This window comes from Cebus imitator, unplaced genomic scaffold, assembly GCF_001604975.1.
Source record: "Cebus imitator isolate Cc_AM_T3 unplaced genomic scaffold, Cebus_imitator-1.0 Scaffold5, whole genome shotgun sequence".
In the NCBI taxonomy this organism is placed as follows: Eukaryota; Metazoa; Chordata; class Mammalia; order Primates; family Cebidae; genus Cebus; species Cebus imitator.
Genome location: NW_016107320.1, coordinates 3022555 through 3047399, shown reverse-complemented (window position 1 = coordinate 3047399; position 24845 = coordinate 3022555). Strand labels below are relative to the sequence as shown.

At 34.9% G+C, this 24845-nt stretch overlaps 1 protein-coding gene across 1 annotated transcript in view; it reads right to left on the bottom strand.

Annotated features, from left to right (window-relative positions):
• LONRF1 (LON peptidase N-terminal domain and ring finger 1) overlaps positions 1–24845 on the bottom strand; it is a 32869-nt gene that overhangs the window by 3511 nt on the left and 4513 nt on the right. The window contains exons 2-11 of the mRNA XM_017535587.2: positions 17193–17311; positions 15799–15921; positions 12521–12670; positions 11429–11669; positions 11235–11331; positions 9847–9961; positions 6450–6571; positions 3859–4017; positions 3586–3748; positions 510–662 (exon numbers count right to left, since the gene is read on the bottom strand). Coding sequence (XP_017391076.1) covers positions 510–662; positions 3586–3748; positions 3859–4017; positions 6450–6571; positions 9847–9961; positions 11235–11331; positions 11429–11669; positions 12521–12670; positions 15799–15921; positions 17193–17311 — 1442 coding nt within the window. The remainder of the gene's footprint in view (positions 1–509; positions 663–3585; positions 3749–3858; positions 4018–6449; positions 6572–9846; positions 9962–11234; positions 11332–11428; positions 11670–12520; positions 12671–15798; positions 15922–17192; positions 17312–24845) is intronic.

Here is a 24845-nt window from a genome sequence, read left to right as displayed (position 1 = left end):
AAAAGAATAACAGTTTCATAAGGAGTGAAGTATTAAACATGAAAAGGCAAAAATGAGTAAGTGGTAGGGTCAAATGTTGGGAGACAGAAAGATGAGAAAAGATTTTTAAGTGTATAGAAAATGGTAAATATCTCTGCTGTCGAAGAATAACAGCAACAGGTGATGGGCTTGAAGGCATAGTTGTCTCACAGTCACAGTTTCTAGATAGTAACATCCCATTTTTAATTCCTTACCCCTCCTAAAAATCCTCTTAAGGACTTGCTCCCTCTCTGGCAATCTGTCCTACAGGCATCTCAACTGACACCTATTTCCAGCCTCTACTTGTATGGAATGTACTAGACACCACTACTCAAGAGAACTCATGATTCTAAAGATGAGGTGGGGATGAGAGCAGGGGGTGGTCAAAGAAAATGTAGTGCAGAAACGACAATAAAAAAATGATAATGTCAAAGTTTGCAAATTTGGGTTTACATCAAAGTGACTTTAGGGGAACAGAAAAGCCACCATACCTGAAGGTTTTCTTCCCTCTCGGGCATTGATCCAAAGTGCTGAAGAATTTGGCTTCGAAATCTGTCTCGTAAATTCTGAAACCAGCTGCAGGCTTGAGAGTAGACCAAATCATGAAGCTCTCTGAGATTCTTAATCTCATCTTCATTCTCAACCTAGAAATACAATAGTCAGTAAGACTTCTGTGTCTAATCCCCCATCCATATGCCAACTGACACAAATGGAAAAAGGCATCAGAACAACAGGGCAATACCTGCTTCAGTGCTGACCTCCCAAAGAGTATTATTCCTATGCTATAATACATACTTCTGCCTCATGCAGGGCTAACTGACCATACTAAAGACAGACAGCAAGGTCTGACCTATGCGTAATCTCACTGACTTGGCAGTGCAGTATTGCAGAACGCTACTAACAGCCCCCAAGTGGGAGGACTAAGATTGAGAGTGAATTTTGGTTCAAAGGTCTACACTAATTTGGAATTCCTTTTGTCTTTATGAATCAATGGCTTTTGAAAGCAGTGGAACAAAAAAGTGGGTGACAGTTGCTACAAAAAAAGAAAAGATGAGTGATTAGGGTGCAGATGATATGACAGAAAGTAATTAACAGGAGGAGTCCAGGCCCAGTTACATCTTTTACTAGGGAGCTGGGTCAAAGCACAAAAACAAACAAAAAGCTACAACAAATAACTTAGCATATAAAGCCAGTACGTCAGAGAGGTAATTACACAATGATGAACTTCTGCTCTAAATGCCCACGGCTACAGCTACCTCTGGAACTCCCTCAGTATATTCTTTAGAGTACTGGGTCACCAAACTGCAAACGTAAAATTAGCTGCATCAGTCTTCTACCTTGAGATAGAAGAGTCATCTCAGAGAACACAGGTGGGAAGATTTAAGTTTAACTCATCCATCTTATATTGATTTCTTTAATGCACACTTACATCCTACTTACTATGTGCCAGGTCATGCTCTGTGTCTCATATATACAAACTCATCCGAACAAATACCAGGCCTGACTCAGCCTTTCATACTTCAAGGATGACTCATATAAAAACAAAGAAACTCTGAAAACATTTTGAAATATAAAAATAGGACTACAGCACACAAGAGACAAAAAAAAAAATACTTTTTACTTTTGAAAGATTTGAAATGAAAAAACTAAAGCTTAAAGAGCATCTCCTTTTAGCAAAGCTATGTGAATGTACTTAATGCCACTGAACTGTGCACTTAAAGATGGTTAAAATGGTACATTTTGTATATATTTTACCACAAAAAAATAAATTTTTTAAAAATGTAGAAGAGCCATATAATTGAAGAATTTTGGTCTTGGAACGCCAATACAGGATTCCGGCCCTTGCTGGCATACATTGAACTTGACAGAAGCAAGAAATAATCTTATGCCTTGTTCAGTCTTTTTTTTTTTAAGCATGTGCTTTGCACCCTCACAAAATTCAAGAAAACAAATGACAGGCTCTAATAAACAAGGAATGATAACAATAAGAGTATGCAATGAAAAATGGAGCTCGCCAAAAAGCAGGTAGAAACTTTAAAAGCAAACTTTACTGTAATAATTTTTAACAGAACTTAAAATTTCATTAGAAATCACAGAAAACAGAATCATTATAAGAAGAAGAAAATTTGCTATAAAAAACAAATTTGAGAAGTTTTTCCAGAATGGACAAGAAAATCACTATATAGATGAAGACATTATGATGAAAAATTACCAGTCATTCCTAGGACCACAAAGAGGACTCAAGTTTATAAACATCAAATCTATAATACTTTCAAAATGTGATTCTATTGCCTACCTGTTTATAAGTATTAATACATATAGTCATGTTATTATGTTATTTAGCCATACACTCAAGTGATTTTGTCATCAAACGCAATATATGAAGACAAAAATTTACATAAAACTGAAATAGGGTTACTAACTTTACAAAGGACATTACCTTTAGCAAACGATTCCATTCACCAAGTATGCCTAAGGCACAGATTATATCAATCAACTCAAAATTTCAACTTGCACAATACTTTTGGCCAACCGCACAAGGCAAAGTACTCCCATAGCATTTTTATAGTAAGATAGGACATGCAACATCAGAACCATCAGGTTTATCAGCAGAGAGGCAAATGGCATAATGATAAAGCTCAGAGCCTGAGTCGGGGAGTTTGCCTTAATCATTTTTATTACATTACCTATAGGATCTCAGGCAAATTAATTAACACCTCTGAACTGTACTTTCCTCATCTACTATTTCATAGAGTTCTGGAAATTCTATGAGTTAATGTTCATGAAAATACCTAATGCCAACATCCAATAAATGTTGACTGAAATGAAAGGCCTAAACAAATTAATGAACAAGTGATGGTATAAGATCTATGCTTTTATAATGCCTTTCCAAAAGAAACTGCCTTCAATTTGATATTTATAGTATCATAAAAACCAACTTAACCCTATTCTAGAAAGACATCACAAAAACCCTACGCTGGTAAGATATCACCAACAGGTACACTGATAGTGCTTTCTATGTCTGCCCCAGGGTCTTCACACAGCATTCAACTCTATTTTATCATGAGGGTTCTCTTAGGCACAAGAACAACCTTAATATACAAAACAACTCTTACAAGATTTGATGTGTTTACATTTACATCAAATTTCAGTCTACTAATTACATCAGCTTCAACTGCTAATACTTTCAATAAAACAGGGCAGAAATGTAAACCTTTCAAAACTTACATGGCTGAAAGTTCAACTTAACCACCATTGTTAAGTACCTAACATGTGTATCACACATGTCCATGTGTACATACTCACATACATTCTAGGCACTGGGCTGTTGTTAACCCTGTAGAAATAAAGAGAACCTATGTTCTAGTCTTCTAAGTTCTCTTAGAATGTGCAACAATTTCAGAGCAAGACACAAAAAGGCTAACTTAGAGCTCATTCTCACAGGTAACAGTGGTAAGACTCTCTAATAAGAACTAGTTCTTATGCCTAGAAAATAGCCTGTATGCCTGTACCAATTCCTGCAACAGAATATACTAAAGTATGTTGGAAAAGCACATTTCAAAATACCTTAACATCTTCCAGATATTCAATGTCGGCAGTGCAATATCCATCTTTCATTCCTCTTTTTAAAACCCTAAACCGCTTTCCTCCAACTGTATCAACCACAGACCTTCCATCAGGTAAGAAATGCACGTTTCTAATTTGTAACATACAACCATAATCTGCAAAACTAAAAGAAAACCTTGATTAGTAACAAAGGTGAAACATAAACATGTAAGTTCTCATCCATATTGAAAGGTCTAACCTAAATACAAATATTTAAGTTCACAAAAAGCATACCTATTTTGTGTATCACTGACACACATGCCAAACTGTTTGGTTCCAGTCTGTATACTTCTTCGAATCATCAATCTATATCTTGGCTCAAATACATGGAGAGGGCAAGGCACAGTGGGGTAGGCCATAGTGCAAACAAATATTGGAACATTCTTGGTCAAGCTGAGGGAGAAACAGTTTAATTATTATAGATCATACAAGAAAAATATTACCGAGCACACAAAAAAAATGAGTGAGGTTTACAACAGTAATGAACTAATGTTAAAAAAAAATGAATTAGTTCTAAATAAGGTGATTTTTGTTCTTAGCAAGAACAAGAATCAGCACCCTGTTCATTAAGCTCTCACAGATGAAATATTAATACTAAAAATCTGCTGTGATCCTTACTTATGAGTACATTGAATTTTAAGACACCAGATTATCTTACAGAACTAAGTATCTTTATGAATCAAGATAATTTATTATAAATAAAATTTTATATTAAAAATCTGTTTTAGCTATTTATAACATATGATAGTAAATATCTTTTATCCAAACACTCATACTCTTAGATAACAAGAAAAAGCGAACTCCCACAAGACAAAGACCAAATAATTAAAAATTCTTTGGCATTAAAATATTTTCAAACGTAAGATCAGAAAACATATTCTGATGAGATAACATTTTTTCCAAGTAATTAAAGTTATATAACATTTTTCATTGCCATACTGGTAGAAAGCAAGAGAAGGATAAAGGCAATGCCCAGTCCTGTTCAAGGCATGGGAAAATTGGTAGTGTGGAAACAGTCTGAAACAGCACAAGCATGCTAAAGAACATGGCTACAGACAGACACCTTATGTCGTTGGTAGGAAACGCTCATGTTTTTGGAACCAACCAGCTTACTTTCAGACTTGAGTGGACAAGTGCTAGATGAATGTTCACTGTAGCAATGTGGATAGTAACCAAAATGCAGAAGCATAAATAAGAGACTAGTAAGATCAATTATGGTACATCCATAAAATGGAACACTGTGTTTCCATTAAAAGATGATGTGTATGACACTGAATTGGAAGAAATGTTTATATTAATGAGAGAAGGAGGTTTTCGATATAGATCATGAATAACATGATCCCATCTTTGTTTAAAGCTTATTTATACATACTGCATTCAAGTTTGGAAATATACATGCCAAAATGCCAATAGTTGATTCCCTTTGCAGGGTTGCAGATTACGGCTTTTTAAATGCTGATTTGTATTTTTGAGTTGTTTTTTTTTGTTGTTGTTTTTTTTTTCCAAAATGACCATGAATTACTTATATAAACATAGTATTTCATAAAACATGTTTAAAATATGTGTTTTAAAACACAGCCCCATTAATCAGCAGCTGAAACCCCTGATGCTTTTCTCTCCAACACGCAGCTCTCTTTCTGTGTGACTACCTCATCTGTCCTTTGAGTCTACCACTGTTCTGTGGGCAGCCTGGTTGTATCACTGTGTTTAAAATTTCAAAAGTGTAACTGCTGCTTCTTAAATCTAGATGCTTCAGCATTGATCAAAAAGGTTCATAATTGTCACATCACAGTATTTTATAAATCACATAGTTAAATATCAATTCTGTGAGAAGACAAAACAATATCTATTTCTATAAAGAGTGGAAATCTTTCTTCTGTTGAAGGCCCCTGGACTACTGAAGACATCTGATGGGCACATGTTGAAAAAGGAGAGTCTATAAGCATAAGTTTTGTTAGAAAGTAACATATAAAATATTCAATTTATATTTTGAAAAATAATGGTAACAAAAAGTTGTTAAATAAAACAGCATATAAAATTATAATTTTGTTCTTTAGTGTGCTCAATTAAAGGAAAGCAAAAGAAATAAAGAAATTAAAAACTCATGAATAAAATTTAAAGAGACCCAAGTGACTAGTCAAAGAGAGAAAGACATTTAGGGAAAAGAGAGGAAGAAAAACAGGAAACAAAAACAGAAAAGGGACAAGCAATGCCTGGTCCCACCTACCCAGCTCCATCAGCTGCTGTGTTCTCTTCAGAGTGGTCTGCATTGCCCAATCCCAAGGTTGTCTCCAAGATTTTCACCCTCCCGACACCAACTCAGTTCTGCTCCCAGTCAGTATGTTCATTAATTGAGGATTTGGCCCTGAACAGACCTCTTCCAACTTCAGTCTCAGATCTCAAAGTTTGGAAAGCCCCTTTCCAGGCCTCCATGTGACAGCAAATCCCCTGCTAATCTAGGTTATTGACCCTCAACTTTCCTCTTGCCCAACCTACCATGACACATAAGAGCCACCATTACCATCAATGTCACTGTCACCAGCGCCCCCTCTCTATTTCCCATTCCACTGCCTGATGGCACTGTAGGAAATTCCTCCCCCACCTAAAATACTGCTTCAGCCCACAGAGCTGAGTCAATAACTCCCTATAAAACATCCGGATGTTACCAAGTGAACATATAAAATTCTGTCTGTTGAGGACAGCGGAAACTGACCAGTACTTCTTGACTAGACTGAGAACTAAAGACAGGATCCAGCTTGTGGTGAGGTTTCTCCTTACTATTAAAGGGTAGCCGTTCATATTTTTTTTTATGAGAAGAAACTTACTGTGAGAGTTCAGCAGTTTCTTCATCATATATTTTTTTTCTCTCAGACAGTTCATCAGGCAGATACTTCACTATTAATTCTTCCAACAGCTGTGTGACACAGTACCTCCTATCTGCTAGATACTAAAAGACAATATTATTTTACATTCCAGCAGCGGTTTTCCTACAGTATTAAAAAGGCAACACAGTTAACTGATATATTAAAGCCTTTATTACATACTTATACCGTCAATTCTGGATTAATTTTATTAGTGAGGGGAACATTACAGTAGATGATGCTAAGCAAAAAAAAAAAAAAAAAAAAAAACCTGTCTGAGGCTTTGCTCAAGTGCAATAAAGACAGTTGGCTGCAACCTGAACCAAGCCCTGTCCAGAAGAACTGCTTCCTGCTGTGACCACAGCTCCTCTGTTAGCCACAGAGGGCCCTGCCCTGCCATCTTCCATAACATCTTCCTTTTCCATCTGACAGCTCATGGGTACTAAACTATCATTTTAACTGAGAAACAAAAAGGAGATAAGGAATAAATAAAATAAGGCAAAACAGCACATTTGCCTTATTGAAGAAAAGCAAAACATCTGTTTTGTTCCCAATTTCAGAGAGTCTCTAGATAATTTTTCTTTCAGATTTTCTTCCATTGTCACCCACTACTGAGTAGAGCAGCAGACCTCAATTCTGTCCTTGAGTAACCCAAGGAAGGTGAGTTTCTTGGGACACTATCACTCAGACCCTTATCAAGATTTTGCTTTTCCTATACAATCCATCCACCCCAGCTCTATATAAAATCGTACATTTACACTGCCCCTAAATACTCTGAAAAAGTACTATCCTCATGCATTTTTGTGTCATTCTCTATTCCAACTTATAAGAGCCATCTCTCTCACTCCTGCCTATTAAAAACATATCTATCCTTCAAGGTCTGACTCCAATTTTACCTTTCTCAAAAACTCTTAATTATTTTTTTCTAACTCAAGAACCCATAGTTTACTGTTTATACCACATAGAAGGCATTGTATAGTGTAGTATATGTACACAGATACATTACATCTCTGTAGTTAAACTAAAAATTACTTAGGGTAGGGCCAGGGACACGGTCAGAGTGTATGCAAAGAACTTTGTACAAAGAAAAAGCCCAATACATATTTATTTCACAAAACTAGTGAGGATTGTCTCCCAATCACAAGACAAAGCCATCCCTGAATCTGCAGTCAGTAAAAACAAGGGTTTTGTCATTATCCAATGAAGAACAGATGAGGAAATGTGAGAGATTGGGAAATTGGTGGTGGTTTTCAAAGTTGACCATGAATCAGGGCTTGTTAAAATACAGACTACAGAGCCCTATGCCAGAGTTTCTGAGCATCTGGAGTAGGGTCCAAGAATCTGTGTTTCTAACAAGTTCTCAAGTGACAGATGCTGCTGATCAGGGGAGAATGGAGAGAGGTGCCCCTTGAGCAGGTAATATACACACCGATTAATGTTTATCATAAAATTAATCAAATTACAGACATTATAAAAGCAATTCCATTATCATTTTCTATTAAATTAACAAAGATGTTTAAAAATCTTGGGAAATACAGCTTCTCTCACATGCCTGATAGGAATCTGAATCAATGTAACATTTCTGGGGATGAGGCAATCAAACAACCGGTTTTAAGGGCTTTATAAATATATGACTTTGGATCCAATAATTTACCTCCCAAAATTTAACCTAAGGAAATGGTCAGATGCATACAATCATTAATTTTAAATGATGTTGGAGAAAGCATGGTATATTTAAAAAAGAGAACAAGAAACCTTATATATCCAACAAGAAGGAAGCGTTAAATCATTGGACTATTATGCTGCTATAAAAATTATGTATCTAAAACAGATGTAAATGGAAAAATGAGCAAAATAAAAGGACAAATAGGAAAAATGTAAAACTGAAAGCATACCAATATTTTTAAAAGTATATGTATTTTGAATTTACAAATTATATTATGCATGAAGGGTATCTTCAAAGTTGGACACTGGATATTGTTAAATAGTATGTCATTTATACTTTTTAAAATATGCTTAATGTATTTTTCAATGTCTATTTTTTAAAGAAGAAATATCTCTAATTAAAGCAATGGATCTACTATTATGCCAAAAACTGCAATTACTTTTGCACCAACCTAATAGTTAATCTGGAAAAACAAGCATCATAGTTATCCTCGGGAGTATCTAAATGAAGTCTGGAAAAACAGCATATTTAGAGTACTTCATTTAAAAACATTGAGCATATGACCTGAAAATGTAACTAATAAACTCTTTTAAAAATAAATTTATCTGATGTTTCCTAATTTTGAGAATACTCTGAATATGCTTTTGTTTTACATAACAACTTGTTATATATGTAAGATACATATCAAACATAATAACAGACATGCTATTATGACATCCATACTGAGTTGTTTTCTATATAGAAAATACTGTATGTATATCCATAATGGTTTTATTAATTTTTCGGTTCATATTTGGAAGATATTTTTCTTTAAGCAATCCTGTCAATCATCAGAGACAGAATCACTTTCCCTAATCAATGTTACCACTGCAACTGCCTCTCAGAATCACAGGCTTTAGCCTGATTGTAGGTGATCTAAAGTCACTCAGGCATGATTAAGAAGGTGCTGTCTTCCCATCAATTACAGAAGACACCCACTGAGACCTAGCTACTTTCCTATCACAGGTTATTAGCACTGATCACTGACTGACTCTAAAGAAAGGGTATAGAAAGCTGTACCTACCTCTCTTCTTTCCAGTCTACCACTTTTCTAGAGCTGCACTGTCCAATGTGGTAGCCACTAGTCACATGTGCCTACTTAAATTTAAGTTAATAAAATATAAATATAGTTTCTCAGTCACACTAACCACATTTAAAAGCTTAATAGGCATACATGGCTAATGGCTAACATATCAGACAGCAAAGTATGGAGCATTTCCATCAATGAAGAAAATTCTATTGAACAAAGTTGTTCCAGATGTTAAGGAATCTGAAACAGTCTACAAATCTGGCTTATTATTGAGGGTTGGAAGCAGGAAAATAATGTTTCCCCAATATAGTCATCACCAAAATTGAACTTATCCCTAACCAGATGACTAACCATATTCACTTTTGTTAAAAAAAAAAAAAAAAAAAAAAAAAAAAATTTAAGTACGAGGAGTTTGGTCTTGAGTATCTGTCTTCTTTCCCTCCATCCTCTTCAACCTCAATTTTCTCCAATATTAGCATATGGGTAGTAAAACATTATCCTTGTTAGTCACTCAGCATACAGAATGTAATTCTGAACATGATCATCACTATTTCTATGGCTGAACAGAAATTAAATCATGCTGCCAAACTTAAGACCAATAAACAGACACATATACAAATATTTACCTCTTTTAAGCTTTCTTTGCAAAGAGGACAATATGGTGCATGATCTAAACAACGCTCCAGACAATTCTTACAGAACGAATGTCCACAAGGGGTTGTTACTGGCTCAAAAAACAACCTGAAATCAACCAAAATACATGTTAGTTTTCATATTAAACTATTTATTGGAAAAGCTTGCATTACTATATAACTGTAACACTAATCTCTATTTAAAGGAAGAAGGAGGGCCCAGCAGGCAGGAAGAAGGGAAGGGGCAGTAATAAATGTAACCATAGCCTCTCAGAATGTTTTAAAAGTTCTCCATCAATGAGGCCTCCTGCCAAGGCCCTAGAGATAACCTGAATAATGCCACAGCCCTTGGATACTATGGCTACTAAGCACTTGAAATGTGGCTAGTCCAAACTGATACATGCAGTGAATATAAAATATATACCAGATTTCCAAGACTTTGTGCAAAATAATGTAAAATACATCATTAATAATTATTAGCTTTTGTAGAGCCTTTAGATTCCCATTTTAATAACAACTTAAAAATGATTCCTTAATAGGCTTAAAAGACTCTTACACTGTAAAACTCATACAAAGAATGATCTAATAAATAATGCAGTTGAATTATAAAGAAATAATATTAGGCTTAATATTAAATGTATTATTCAAACACTGCAGAAAAACTAGTTTTACTTATTTTCTGAAACATGGTATTTCTGAATTTGCTAGAAATAGATTTAGAGGTACTTTAGGAACTGTTTAATATAATCCTCTCACTTCACAGGTGAAGAAAGCAAGGCTCAGAATTAAGACTTGCTCAGGAATTTAACTTCTACCAGCCTAATATGACCAGCACCAGGCCTCCATAAAAATCTTCCGATCCTACACAATTCATTTAAATGAGAAATGTTATTTCAAACATTCAGTCTTTTAGAATTACAGAATTCTGGATAATGGAAATCCTTACCCTTATGTTACTTTAAAAAGATTTTATAGTTGATATGTATTAATAAGATAGGATCATATACATAAAATATATAATTAGAATTCTTACCCAAATTTAAAACCATAGAGATAGGTAAGTTTCAATAATAATATCTATAATTTTCTTAGTGCTTTATAATTTCCCAGATTCCTTTTATACTGAAGTCATGTGATTTTTACAACACTGAGATGCATGCTATGCAAAGACTGACCCCACTTTCTAAATTAGAAAACCTGAGGTTCAGAGATTCAGTTATTTGCTCAGGCATGAAAGGTAAACCCAGGACTAAAATTCATGTCTTTGTATTTTTATTCCAGCATTCTGTTACTTTACATTGTCTATTATTACCTTTAACTACATTGTATTTTATTTATACTAATATAAAACATTCATCTTCTGTAAAGTTTTACATGCTTACCTCATGCAGAGAGAACACTCGAAATCTGAGACATCAATTAATTCTTCTGGAATATCGCCATAAGCTAATGAAAACATACAGACTTCATTGGGAGTTTCTATTAAAACAAAGACACAGGGTTTCTTCTTTAGGAAAAATTTTAAAGACTATTCTGACTAAATTTATTTTATATAAGTGTAGAGCAAAATTTTTACCTCCTTGTTTTTTAAGCTTATTTCTTCCATCTTCATTTACAATCACATCCTGTTCTAAAAGAGACAACTTTCTTTTCAGCAGAACACCTTTTTCTTGAACAGACAGAACAGGTTCTGAGGACACTCTTTTTAAACAGTCTTCTCTGGCAGACATTTCTGTTGAATTTATAGACTGTGCTGACTGAGCACGGTTTAAACTTCCTTTGACGGGCTCTGAAGTGACTTCTGGTATGTCTTCACTCTACAAAAATACAATAAACAAAGGTAACTGTATTTCTTTACTATCCTTTATTCCTCTCACCAAGTATCAAACTGAAATCAAATTTCAATGCCTTATAATGCTCATTTTAATGTTCATTTAATAGCACTAACTTGATTCCAACACTGTGACAAGTAAATGATTTTTGCCAGCACAGTTGGCCCTCCGTATCCATAGGCTCTGCATCCGTGGGTTCATCCAACTGGGAATAGAAAATATTCTAAAAAAAAGCCTGAACATATATAGACCTTTTTCTTGTCATTATTCCCTAGACAATACAGTATTTACATAGCATTTACATTGTATTAGGTATTATAAGTATCCTAGAGATGATTTAAGCATACAGGAGGATGTGCATAAGTTACATGCAAATACTGTGCCATTTTATTAATATATCAGGGACTTGAGCATCCTTGAATTTTGGTATCTGTGAGAGGTCCTGGAACCAATCTCTCACAGATATAAGGGATGCCTGTACTTACACAGCCGTAGAAATCAAGCTGACTTATGTTATAATGAGGTTTAAAAGTAGTCATGCTCTAACACAGCTGTTCCTATCCTGAGGAAACATAAATGCAATGTTCTATACATATTTCTTGAAGAACTAAATATTTTCTGACATTCACATGACCTAAAATAGTGACTAATCAGCAAATATTTTACATAAAAGATTTTAGTGTAAAATAAAGGCTATGGAAAAAATTCTACTAAGATAACTAACCAGGTTAAAAGTACTTAAGTAGATGCTAGTACTTGAAACTAGGAAAATGAAGATCTTAACTTGTAAAGAAATAGATATGCTAAATTCATGATAACCTCGTCTCACCCCGTACCTGCTTTGGGCTAAGCTCACTGGGAGACTGAGACTCTTCCGTCACTGAAGGAAAATCAAAAGGTCTGTTTTTAGTACACGGTAATGAACTCCAGGAAGATTCCTTCAGGCCTTCTTTTAAGTTTTCAGGTAATAATAAATCACATAAAATCTGCAAGAGAAATATTAAAAGTAGAAAATATAAAATATTTTGTTAAGGATTATTTCGTATAAATTTACCTAATTAAGAACATTTAGAAAGTTTGTAGCAGGCATTATTTTTAATGAGCAGGAGAGGAACAAGGTAAGCAACATGTAAGTTCAAAAGTCTTGCAAAACGAGGTGTGCCTCACGGAGTCAAATCACCCGCAAAAACACTATTCAAAACTTTGAAAGGAAGGCATGGGAGTAGTTATCAGGGTAAAGGTTGACCTTTTAATAAAAGGACTATTAAAAAATCTTAAAAGAAATATTAAATATCTATCTCTGAATCTTAGTGAGCCCTATCCTATCTAAATAGTTTATTGTTCACTTCAATGTATATTTATAAGGTTGGACTTGAAGCACTTATGTGAACTAAACCTTGGACTTCTAACTACAAAACTACACAACTTCCTATACTTACCCTCAATTTAATCTCTCACTGAACAACTAACCTGTGTGGGCAGTTACTGCTGCCCAACACTTGGTTAGGGGCACCCAATGGCAGCTTTCCTATAATAGCTAGGAATTTAACTGGGAGACAGCTGGAGAATCAAATTTCTGGGTGCTTATCTCAGGGATACACCTAACACTCCAACAGAAACAGGGTAAGTTAAGAAAGGAGAAGAACGTGGCAAGAATAAAATGAAAGGAATTCTGATATTTTTGCTTGTCAAATAATCTATATTTATAGGTACAGCACATACTTCTTAAAGTCTAAATTGGAGGTTCAGTTTTTCAGCTGTTATCTTTCAAATACACAAAAATCAGAATGAATCACAAATCATTCATGGAAATAAAAGCAATGTAGATAAAAGTGTGTAACTTTGGTAGGTGCTCAAATGCTCCATTTAATAAGCAAACATTTAAAAATCTGTATATACACATTTATATTTCTTGTGTTTTAAAAAATGTATTAAACATACATCTACCCTGGAACCCAGCAATTCCTCTCCTAAGTTTTTGCCAAAGAGATGTAAAAACATATGTCCACAAAATGACTTGTACGAGAATACTCATAGCAGCTTAATTTATATCAGGAAAAAATACTGGAAACAATCCAAATGAAAATCACTACTAACTGAAAACCACAGGCCGGGTGCGGTGGCTCAAGCCTGTAATCCCAGCACTTTGGGAGGCCGAGGCGGGTGGATCACGAGGTCAAGAGATCGAGACCATCCTGGTCAACATGGTGAAACCCCGTCTCNCACTTTGAGAGGCCGAGGCGGGTGGATCACGAGGTCAAGAGATCGAGACCATCCTGGTCAACATGGTGAAACCCCGTCTCTATTAAAAATACAAAAAATTAGCTGGGCATGGTGGTGCGTGCCTGTAATCCCAGCTACTCAGGAAGCTGAGGCAGGAGAATTGCCTGAACCCAGGAGGCGGAGGTTGTGGTGAGCCGAGATCGCGCCACTGCACTCCAGCCTGGTGACAGAGCAAGACTCCGTCTCAAAAAAAAAAAAGAAAACCACAAATGCCATTATGTTCATATAATGGAATACCTAGTCAACAATAAAAAAAGACTAGATATATCTAAAAAATATTATGTTCAGTGAAAAAATAAAAAAACCCAGACACAAAAGAGTACATACTGTATGATTCCATTCCTATGAAGTTCTAGAATAAGCAACACTACTCTACAGTGACAGAAATCTGAATAGTAATTGCCTCTAGGAGCAGGGATAGAGGATTTACTGGAGAGGAGATGAAAGTGCTTTCTAGGGTGATGGAAATAGTCTCTGTTTTGATTGGGATGCTGTTAGACAGGTATATACGTTTTTCAAAACTCAGTGAAAAGTAAAATCACTCAGCATTTTATTATATGTAAATTATACCTCAGCTTAGAAAAAGTATATTGGAGAAAAACAAAATATTTTAAAGCATCATTTGTTTTGCATCCACCTGATCCTATTAACCAACCAGCAAATAGATACAGAAATAGAAGAATGTCTGGCAGCATGCAAAATGCAGAAATACATGCTCTTAAAGTTTGCAATCTCAACAAGAAAGTAACAGTAATGAACATGGAAAAGTCAGAAAACAGACAATAGTAAACACTTTTTTCTTAAATCAGTGGGCTAGAATGTATATGCAAACAAACCTCATAGAGGATATACCAATGTCAGCTGGATTCCTTAGGGAGTTGAAATCTGAGAATAATCTCAAAGTTCTCATGCTTCAGGGTACATAAGCATCTCCTGGGATGTTTCTTAAACGACTGCTCCAATTTCAGAGATTCTGATTCCAAAGACTTGTACTTGGTGGGCCCAGGACTCTTTAAGGTTTAACATGAACCCCACATGATTCTGACAAAAAGCCACACTCTAAGAAACACTGTAACTGTGACACATAATGTAGCATGTGTTGAGTATATAGAGGAGAGCATCATGACTGGGACCCTGAATTTGTATTAGCATAGATTTTCTTAAAGAATTTTTTGAAGACCCTACTCTTTCCAGATATTCTGTGAATAAGTCTGGCAAGAGCTGAATACTAGTTTATTTCACGTAGGTATATCAAAAGCTCTGAGATGTTCTGAAGAAACCTGATTAACTTCGCTTAACCCAATGCTTCCCAAAGTCATTTCATCAAACAGCTCCCTTCCTTGTACCCTCCCCTATTTAAAAAAAATTAGTAACTACTAACACACGACAAATAGAACAAAGTATGGAAAGTGGCATACAGAGTATTGAAAAAAATAAGGCAAAACAAGTGAACTTGGCAATCCTGGGGAATAAGCAGAGGTTAGACCTGAAGTGAAAGGCAAAAGGCAGGTCGATAAGGCTTCTGAGCAGGAACATCGTGACAGCAATGCTTCATTAAGGTCCATCAGACTGGCTCAGATTGAACAAACTATTAGGAAACTAAATTAACCAAAAAAAATGCATTGACATATCTGTGGATGAAATGTTTAGATTTCACTAAGAACTCAATACACTAAGTATATGAACCTGAAAATCACTCAAATTGTCACATTTGTTCGTAAGTTAGATTTATTTACTACATATGTTCTTATTCCCACTTTTATTAGCATTTTTTTAAACCTGTTTGTCTCCTAGCCCTACCTTCAACTACAGTTGCTGGTAAACTGATTACCTTTTCTACTTGCAGCTTTGCAGGTGCAAAATCTTCATCAAGGGCTAAGCACTGAAGAAAGAGTTGTAAGGCATCACCTAAAAAACCAGCATCGTGAAGTACTTTTCCTTTCCTGAAGTAGACCTTCAATAAAAGCACATATATAAAATTTTTGTGATATGAATCGCTATTTAAGAGATCATTATCAAGTAAAGAAAAACAAGAGTCGGCTCAGGAATGCTGATTTTGGGCCAGACACAGTGGCTCACACCTGTAATCCCAGCACTTTGGGAGGCTGAGGAAAGACGATCGCTTGAGTTTAGGAGTTCAAGACCAGCCTGGCTAACATGGTGAAACCCCAGCTCTTCTAAAAATATAAACATTAGCCAGGTTTGGTGGTGTGCACCTGTAATCCCAGGTACTCAGGACGCTAAGGCACAAAAATCACTTGAACATGGGAGGCAGAGATTGCAGTGAGCTGAGATCACACCAAGGCACTCCAGCCTGGGTGACAGAGCAAGACTCTGTCTCAAAAGGAAAAAAAAAAAAAAAAAATGCGTATTTTGAAATTCTGAATAATTGAGGCCAAAGCATTTTAAAGGCATAACTACACACTACCCTGGAGAAGTACTAATAGGGGAACTGAGGCCCAGACAATGACTTTTTGACCAAAGTTCCATAGCAAGTCAGAGCTTGGCAAGATCAGAAATACCATGTTCCCACATTTTAAAGAAATTATTTGATTTAAATACGTATTTAATAAGAACTGTTTGAGGGAAAAGAAAATTGTATGTAAAATTATACTGACTTTAAGAATGCATCAAGATTAAAGAAACATTAAAATGTAAAGAAAACTTTGTCTTAGATTTAGGTCAGTATGGTAAATGTCTTCCAAGTTATTAGGAATCTATAATTGCCTATGCTATTTTTTAAGAAAGTGCTTATAGACATGATAATTTTCAGAAATCCCTTATTTTGTCTTTTATTTTTCTCCTTCATAATGTGAGTTCAGCAAGTTCTATGACAAAAATTAGAATCCTACTAATTACTATTGATAAACCAAAAATTCATTTTGTGGGTTGGTCCACCAACAAAGCGTCAGCTGGTAAACTTTAAATGTGCCTTGCTTATGTGATTAGAATGAAAGAGATTATTAGTTAAATAACATCAGAGGAGCCTAAAGAACATTCAAGTCTCTAACTCCTGGGCTCAAGTGATCGGTCTAATTCAGCCTCCTAAAGTGCTGGGATTACAGGAATGAGGCATTATACCCAGCTGAGCCTACATACCTAGAGCACTAGGTATTTTATTTGGAGTCAACTAGCTACTTTGTTAAAACTCATAACTGTGAATGAATGCATGTCCCCTATAGTTGAAATTTTACAATTTATACAAATATAAAACAGTAATTTTACCTCAGGCCAATCTGGAAGTTGAAAAAGAACTGCATTTAAATCTTCTATGGCTGCTTTAAACTCTTGGAGACCAGCATACGATTCCGCTCTGTAAATTTTTACAATCAAGTCACTGGGCTCTGAAAAAAATATTTTATAAAGATATGATTAATTTTAAAAATTACATAATCCACAAAATATGATCATACCAGATTAAGAAATGACTTAATGATTCCAGGGTTAATAATCACCAAACTAAAGTCTATAAGCCAAGGACAGTATAGGCGCAACCCATTTTACATGTTGATTCTTATCTAGAAGCTGTATCAAATCATTGTCATTTTAGTGGAGGAAACTTTTTCAGAATATTGTAAATACTTTCATAATACGAATAACTACTCCTAAGAAAACTTTTCTTTTTTTATAAAGGGTAGTCTATAAATATTTTAAAGACATATGTCCTAGATGTTTAGATTTGCCTTTTTATATATAGTAAATCTTATATTTTTGCTCTAATTTCTAAATCCTAATTTATAAAAATAGCCATATGTGCAACTATTGCATGTGGAATTCCTGCAGTGACAAGGGAATAATAAACGCTCAATCTTATGAGGGTATACAGTGGTCTTGATTCTGGAAGAAACTGGTTAATAAGAGTCAGCTTCTAAGAGATCAAATTTTAATTCCTGTCACTAGGAAAAATAGTACCGGCCCAATTCAAAATATATTTAAAATACTCCTGAGAAAAAAAGGCTTTGTTATTCACTTCACTATCATGTACATCTGTACTTAAGAAACCAAGTTATTATCCTACGGCATTCAGAATTTCAGACACTTAGCTGGTTCACTGAAATTACTGCCATCAATTACTAAAGGTACACAGATTCTGAAACTGACGTCCAAGCAAGAAATTAATTTCTAATATAGCAATAAATGACATTAACTTGACTTTTATTTTAAAACTATCTTTGAGGTTTTTAAAAACATAAAATAAGGTATTTATTGTCAGATGGGCATCAAGACCTTAATGCCTCTAAATAAAATTTAAGAAAATTCATCAACAGCTCTTGGGTTTAGTTTTTAGATGATTGCTTTTCTATTGATAACTCTCGCTTGAGCAATTAATTTAGGAAGGCCTCTTCCAGTTGCTGGTGCTTGAGAACTGGAATTATAACGTTCCCACAATTTTATATCAATGAAAAAATTTGAAAAGTAAAATACTTTGTGAAAACATTTGTTACTTCTTAAAAAAGATATGTCTAGAATATTTTGTCTTGTGTTTCTTAAAGCAATGAAAAATTATCTCTGAACAAAATGCATATGAATTAGAAGTTCAATATGATTAATTAGTCAAAGATTAAGAGTTCCTAGCACAAACCTAGACCCTGTAGGTGTTCAAAATGTTTTATATTATTCCTGTCTTTGAGGAACTTACAATCTAGCTAGAAAATTTTACTGTGAAACAGCATCATCCAATACTGACTTGTCTAGTACAACTGGAGTTGAGAAAACAGAGTGGTATATGGCAAAATAGTCTAAGAATAAGTAGTAAAAGCATCACCATCAAAAACTCTAGGTTATAAAGGACTGGGTTCAGAAAGTACAGTTTTTCACCCACAGCTGGGGTGCTTCCAATAGCATCCTTGAGACAGACTCTAGTACCTCCAGCAAGAAGGAGTTCATTATCGCAAAAAGCAACTCATTCTTGGATTTTTATTTTATTTCAATGTTTTTCTTATACATCAAGTTCTCACTCCTTTACATTTGATGCCATGCACATTCAGAACTGTTGAATATTTCTCCTTTTATCCATGCCTTCACTGCTCAATCACCTTTATACAGTTTCTTTATGGTAGCAGTGAAAGACGTGACTCAGAAGGCCTGTCTTTGAGAAAAACACAGTAAAACTATAAAATGTATCCTCGCTGACCAAAGCAAAAATAGAAATATTTCTTCCCCTCTCCATACAGAAAAACTCAGGATATTGAGATCTCCCTGATGGAGGTCCTAAAACGTCAGTATGTGTTGGGATAAGAAGAGAGGATGCACGCCGTAAGTAGAGATAAAAGAAGGTAGATTTAAAAACTCTTGTTCCCCAACTCCTTGTACATAATGTTCTTACTGAGAATTTCAAATGTTAATGGGTTATTTTGAATGATTATTTTTTTCTTGAAAAAAAAAAAAAACAAAAAAAAAAACCCTCATCAGGTGACTTCAGACTTCCAACACTTTTATAAAAAGATTAAGGCCATCACACTTATTGATCTCAAACTCTTCTTAAATCTAAAAAAGAGCCAAGTGTGCTAAATGAGGCCCTTTGAAAAGCATACAGAAGGTCAGCTTTCCATGTAAACTTTCAAGGAAGGCAACAAAGCGGCAATCAGTCCTGACTCTATCAAGTTTGAAAGAGTCAACGAGTATTTACTACATGCACTCTACGTGACCTTGAGGACACGAGAGAGAACGAGCCACCTCACTGCACACGACATCAGGAAAGATGCTGGTGCTCATTCCATTACTGCAGGTAACTGTAGTGCCTAGCAAGTGCCTGGCATATTATACACTTTCAAATTGTTGAAAAACAGACAAAATCCAAAGACAACATGGTTTAAGCTAATTGTATTGAATATGATTGTGGTACTTTGTGATCTTATTCTAAATCACTTAATATCTCTGGTCTTTTTTCCATATCTACCAGCAGCAGGGACAACTGTGTTAGATGTCATGATTTAACTCCCTGATCTTTATCTTTAGCCCTGATTTTTCACTCTATCAAATGTCCAACTGCCTGCCATACTTTCTCAAACTCAGCATGTTCTTCACCAAAAAAGCGTTTTTTCATTGTATTCTCTATCACTGACACCATTAACTTCCCAAATCAGAATCATCCTTAACTTTGTAAATGTTACCCCCTATGACACCCCTTCGATCTGCCCTTTTCCAGTCCTATTGCTAGTGGCCCTGGGTTAGGCTCCCCAAATCTCTCTCCAGTACTATCGAAATAGCATGCTAACTCATCTCCCTGCCTTCAGTTCTACTCTACCTACATCCCTACACTCCACAAGATAAAATAGGTATATTTAGTATGAGTTCCTCCATCTCTCCAACCTTAATTACTATTATGATCCCCCCACTCACTCTAAGTCCCAACTATACCTAACTACTCACACTGCCTGCTTCCTGTGCTGAGCTTCTCCCTTATCACACCATTCTTTATCTTGATAACTTTATCATCCAGCAAGACTCAGCTCACCAATCTCCTCCCAAGATTCTTTGCTTTGAGTGTTCCTTCACAATTTATGATAACCATTAAGAGCATGATCTGGCTCTTCCACCTACTCACTGTGACCAGGGGCAAATTACGTCATCTCTGTACTTTAATTTCCTTAGCTTTAAAATTCAGGGGCTTTAAAAAAAATATTAACAAACACCACTATGTGCTGTTCTGAGCGATTTACAATCTTCAGAACAATTCTACATGGATCTAGTATTGTTCACATTTTTATAGAAAACAGCAGCGAGTATACACAGTTTGCCCATGATCATACAGATAGTAAGTGGTAGATTTGGGATTCTAACTCGGGAAGCCTGGCTCCAGAGTTCTAGCTGTTTACCTCTGCACTATGAATATGCTGGTAACAGTCTCTATCTTCAAGGGTTACAAGAGAGTAAGTTAATGGGTGCAAAGTACTTAAAGCAGGGATTGGTACATTGAAAGCATGGTGTGTTTCATATTATGATTCTGTGCCTTCACTGTATATACACAACATTCATTAAATTAATTTTTAAGACTTTTGAACTCCCTCTGTTATTTCCAATTTTTTGTCCTCAGATCCTGGCTTTGATAAATGTTTCCTGAATTAGGAAAAATTCACTAAAATTTGATTCCTTAAGCTCAATCCGTGCTTCCATTTTCTCTTCTTTTATACCCAGTATTATTTGCAAGTCATTTGGCAACTAAAAAGATTGAAACAAAGCTCTGCTTCACCTCTGAGGAATCTAGTCTTCAGCTGTCCAAAGCATTTATTTCATGGGTTGAAGAGAGAATTTTCTATTCTAGAGTTATGGTTTCCTATCTTTGTTCCAATCCTTAGGGATCCATGCTCAGTAACAGGAGTCTTGGAGTTGTTTCTTTAGTTCACCTTCAAGAAATTTTTTTCCAAATCACAAAAGCTTAAAAAATGTTTACTCATAAAATTTGAAAATTATAGAAATAAGAGTTAAAAACTATCTTCTGCCCATCACAAAGAAATAGCCAGCATTGGTATTATTAAAAAATCATAATTAAAAGAAAAAAATTACCACAAATTTAAAGTTCCAATTGACTTTTATTTGTGATTCTAGAAATGGGGTAACACCTTATTCTATAAAATGGGTGTTCTGATGAGCTAAGCAGAGGAGGTTAGCCTTCTAGGCAGAAAAGGGCTAAAGAAAGCAGAAGGAACAAAAGGTGGATTGGCTGTTTCAAAATTGAAAACTTTCCTTACAGGTTAAAACAGAGGAATTTTCTTATTTCACTAACTCAGGTTGACTGAAATCGCTCCCTTTATTTATTTATTTATTTATTTATTTTGAGAAAAGATCTCACTCTGCAACCCAGGCTGGAGTATAATGGCATTATCATGGCTCCATGCAGCCTCGACCTCCTGTGCTCAATAGATCCTCCTGCCTCAGTAGCTGGAACTCCAGGTACATGGCCCCACACCTGGCTAATTTTTAAACTTTTTGTAGAGATAGGGTACCAATATGTTGTCCAGGGCAGTCTCAAACACCTGGGCTCAAGTGGATCCTCCCTCCTCAGCCTCCCAAAGTGCTGGAATTATAGGCATGGGTCACCATATTGGGCCTATAAAGTTACATAGCTATATAACGTTTTCAATACATTCTGCCAACCCTTCTTTTATAAAAGCTTTATTTTACACTCCCACAAGCTGTGTGTTTTTCTCTTTGCTAGAAATATATAAATTAAAAATAGCATCATAATTTTAACAACATGCATTTCTTCATTAAGTCTGACCTATAAAACTTTGCTTATTCAGTATTTGGGTTGTGTCTAAAGTCATATCCTTTTTCTCATTTTTCTGAGTGTTCTTTTCTTAGATTTATATATCAAGTTATCAAAATTTTCAATGATTAACAAGAATATATAATTTTTTTAAATTTTGCTTCTATTGCATCATTAAGTTCAGTATAGTAGGACCTCGTTACCAGAATTGAGCTCAAGACTGCCAATTGATAAGTTATTGATGATTGATTAAGAATGTTCAAGAGTAGGAGTTTGAGATAGTAAGATCATAAACACTGGATTCAAAAGACTGGGTTCAGATCCCCTTTTGGTAGTTTAATTCTTTGAACTCTCCTCGCCTATAATATGCTCATCTCTAAAATACCTACATAACTGCCGTTAGGATTGAAGAAGGCAGTGCATGTTAAACAGTTAACACAGTGCCTGAGACATACATGCTCCATCTAAAATAGTTGTTGATAACCTTCCAAAATATCTCAAAACCAGGTGATGAAGATATTGGATTACCTCTTGATAAAAGGTACAGAAGAGTATTTTCTACCTTGTGTTTTACTCACATAAATAGTAGCCTAGATAAGAAACATCTTTAGGGATCAGCAGAGCAGACTGGACAACAGACAGCATAAAGGTGGGCCAAGGGGAGGGGAGGAAGCAAAAGACCTTACCAAAGGGAAAGAAAAAACCAAACAGAAGCTTCCACCTTGCATTTTAGAGCTCCCTGAAGTCATCCAACTTCAGTAATAAAACAATTCCAATTTTGAAAAATACCTTTGGAAAGAGGCAGAACACTGTACAAATTCATTTAAAATTTTACTTGAGATTTTCCAAGCCTCTTAGAAATATTCCACCAAATAGAAAAATGATTCTGAATAAAAAGTTTATATACATATATCTATATCTATATATCTAGAAATCTAAGATAATTCAGTTTTTGGTAAATTCTGCATTTGATGAATAAAAATAAGATAAAAACCAAATTATTCATTTGAAATGGGATACTTCAGTTTTTTTAATCACTTATATCAATAGCCATTATAGTTGATCTTTTTAGTAGCCTTGAGGGACTAAAAAAAAAAAAAAAAAAAATCCTTGAAGTACCTTACAAATCAAAGAAAATAATTAGAGATATAGTCTTGGTTAAGCAGAAGTCAATTACAAAGTAAATCCTATTTTCTAGGGATTTTCAGTTTGCTGCAATTATAAAGGAAATAAAAAGTACAAACTCTACAAGGACTGGGACTTTTACTCCTTTTTACATTTCTGGCACCCAAAACAATGCCTGGTATATAGCAGCTACTCAATAAAAATTTGTTAAATGACTAGTAAGAATATTTTAGATTTATGTTTTACATGCTAATTTTTAAATAAACTTTGTGTTTAGAATCAATATGCACATACTTGGGTTCTGCTTTCAGTTGAAAGCAGAACTTGGTCACTTATTTGCCTTAAGAAAGTCACTTAAAATTCTTGGGACTTTTTTCTTAAATCTGTGAATTAGGGATACTAATATTTGCCCTCCTATCTCATGTGAGTTTGTGTAAGGATCAATTACGATAATAGAAATGAAAATATTTGTGAATGATAATCACCATACTGACATCAGTGTTTATTTACTGTTTCAAGTCCTCTGCACTGTAAGAACATAAATAAGTTATAGGAGCCTCCCTTTACGCAAGGGGGACACGTTCCAAGACCCCCACAGACGCTTGAAACTTTGGATGGTATCAAGCCCTATATATACTATGATGCCTACGATAAAGTTTAATTTATAAATTAGGTATAGTAAGATATTAGCAACAATAATGGTAAAAAAGAACCATTATAACAATATGCTGTGATAAAAGGTATAGGAATGTGGTCTCTCAAACTATTTTATACTGCACGATGGGTAACTGAAACCACAAATAAGGGGAAACTACCGTATTATTTAAATTCAAATTTCTTCACTTTAACCTAGTTGAGTTACTAAAGATAAACCCTCTACATTTTCTTTACATGCATTCAGTATTTAGCTATAATTTGACTGATCTTCTTATAGCTAAAGCTTTTCAGAATCTACAGTTTATTGATGAATGCTAAACTACTAATTAACATGTATAAACTAAAATCGGGATGTAACCTTTACTCTCTACCAGGTGACAGAACATAACAGGACATAAAATCCCAAGGTTTAGACTCCAGTTTCAGCGAAATCACCTTCTAGCCATAACACATTTTTACATTTTAAAAATATTTAATTAATATTTACTGTGCATTTACTGTGTGTCAGGCACTATTTAAAGCACTTAGCATGTTTTGACTCATTTGATTCTCACAACACCCTATGAAGTAGAGACTATTCTCATTTTTCAGATAAGGAAACCAAAACACAGAGAAGTTAAACAATATGCCCAAGGCCAGAGAGTGAACAGAGGGCTGTTATCAGGATTGGAACCCAGGTGTCAGTGTCCAGTATGCAGAGCTTTAATCACTAAGCCACACTGCATGTCTATCCCTAGGTGCCTCAGTTTCCTTCTGAGGATAATATTATAGTGCTCCATAGAATTCTCTGTAAAGATTAAATGATATTAATATAAATAATGTAAAAATACTGGGTAACAGTCAATGATAATATTTTTACTTTAATTTTTGATTTTTTTTTTTTTTTT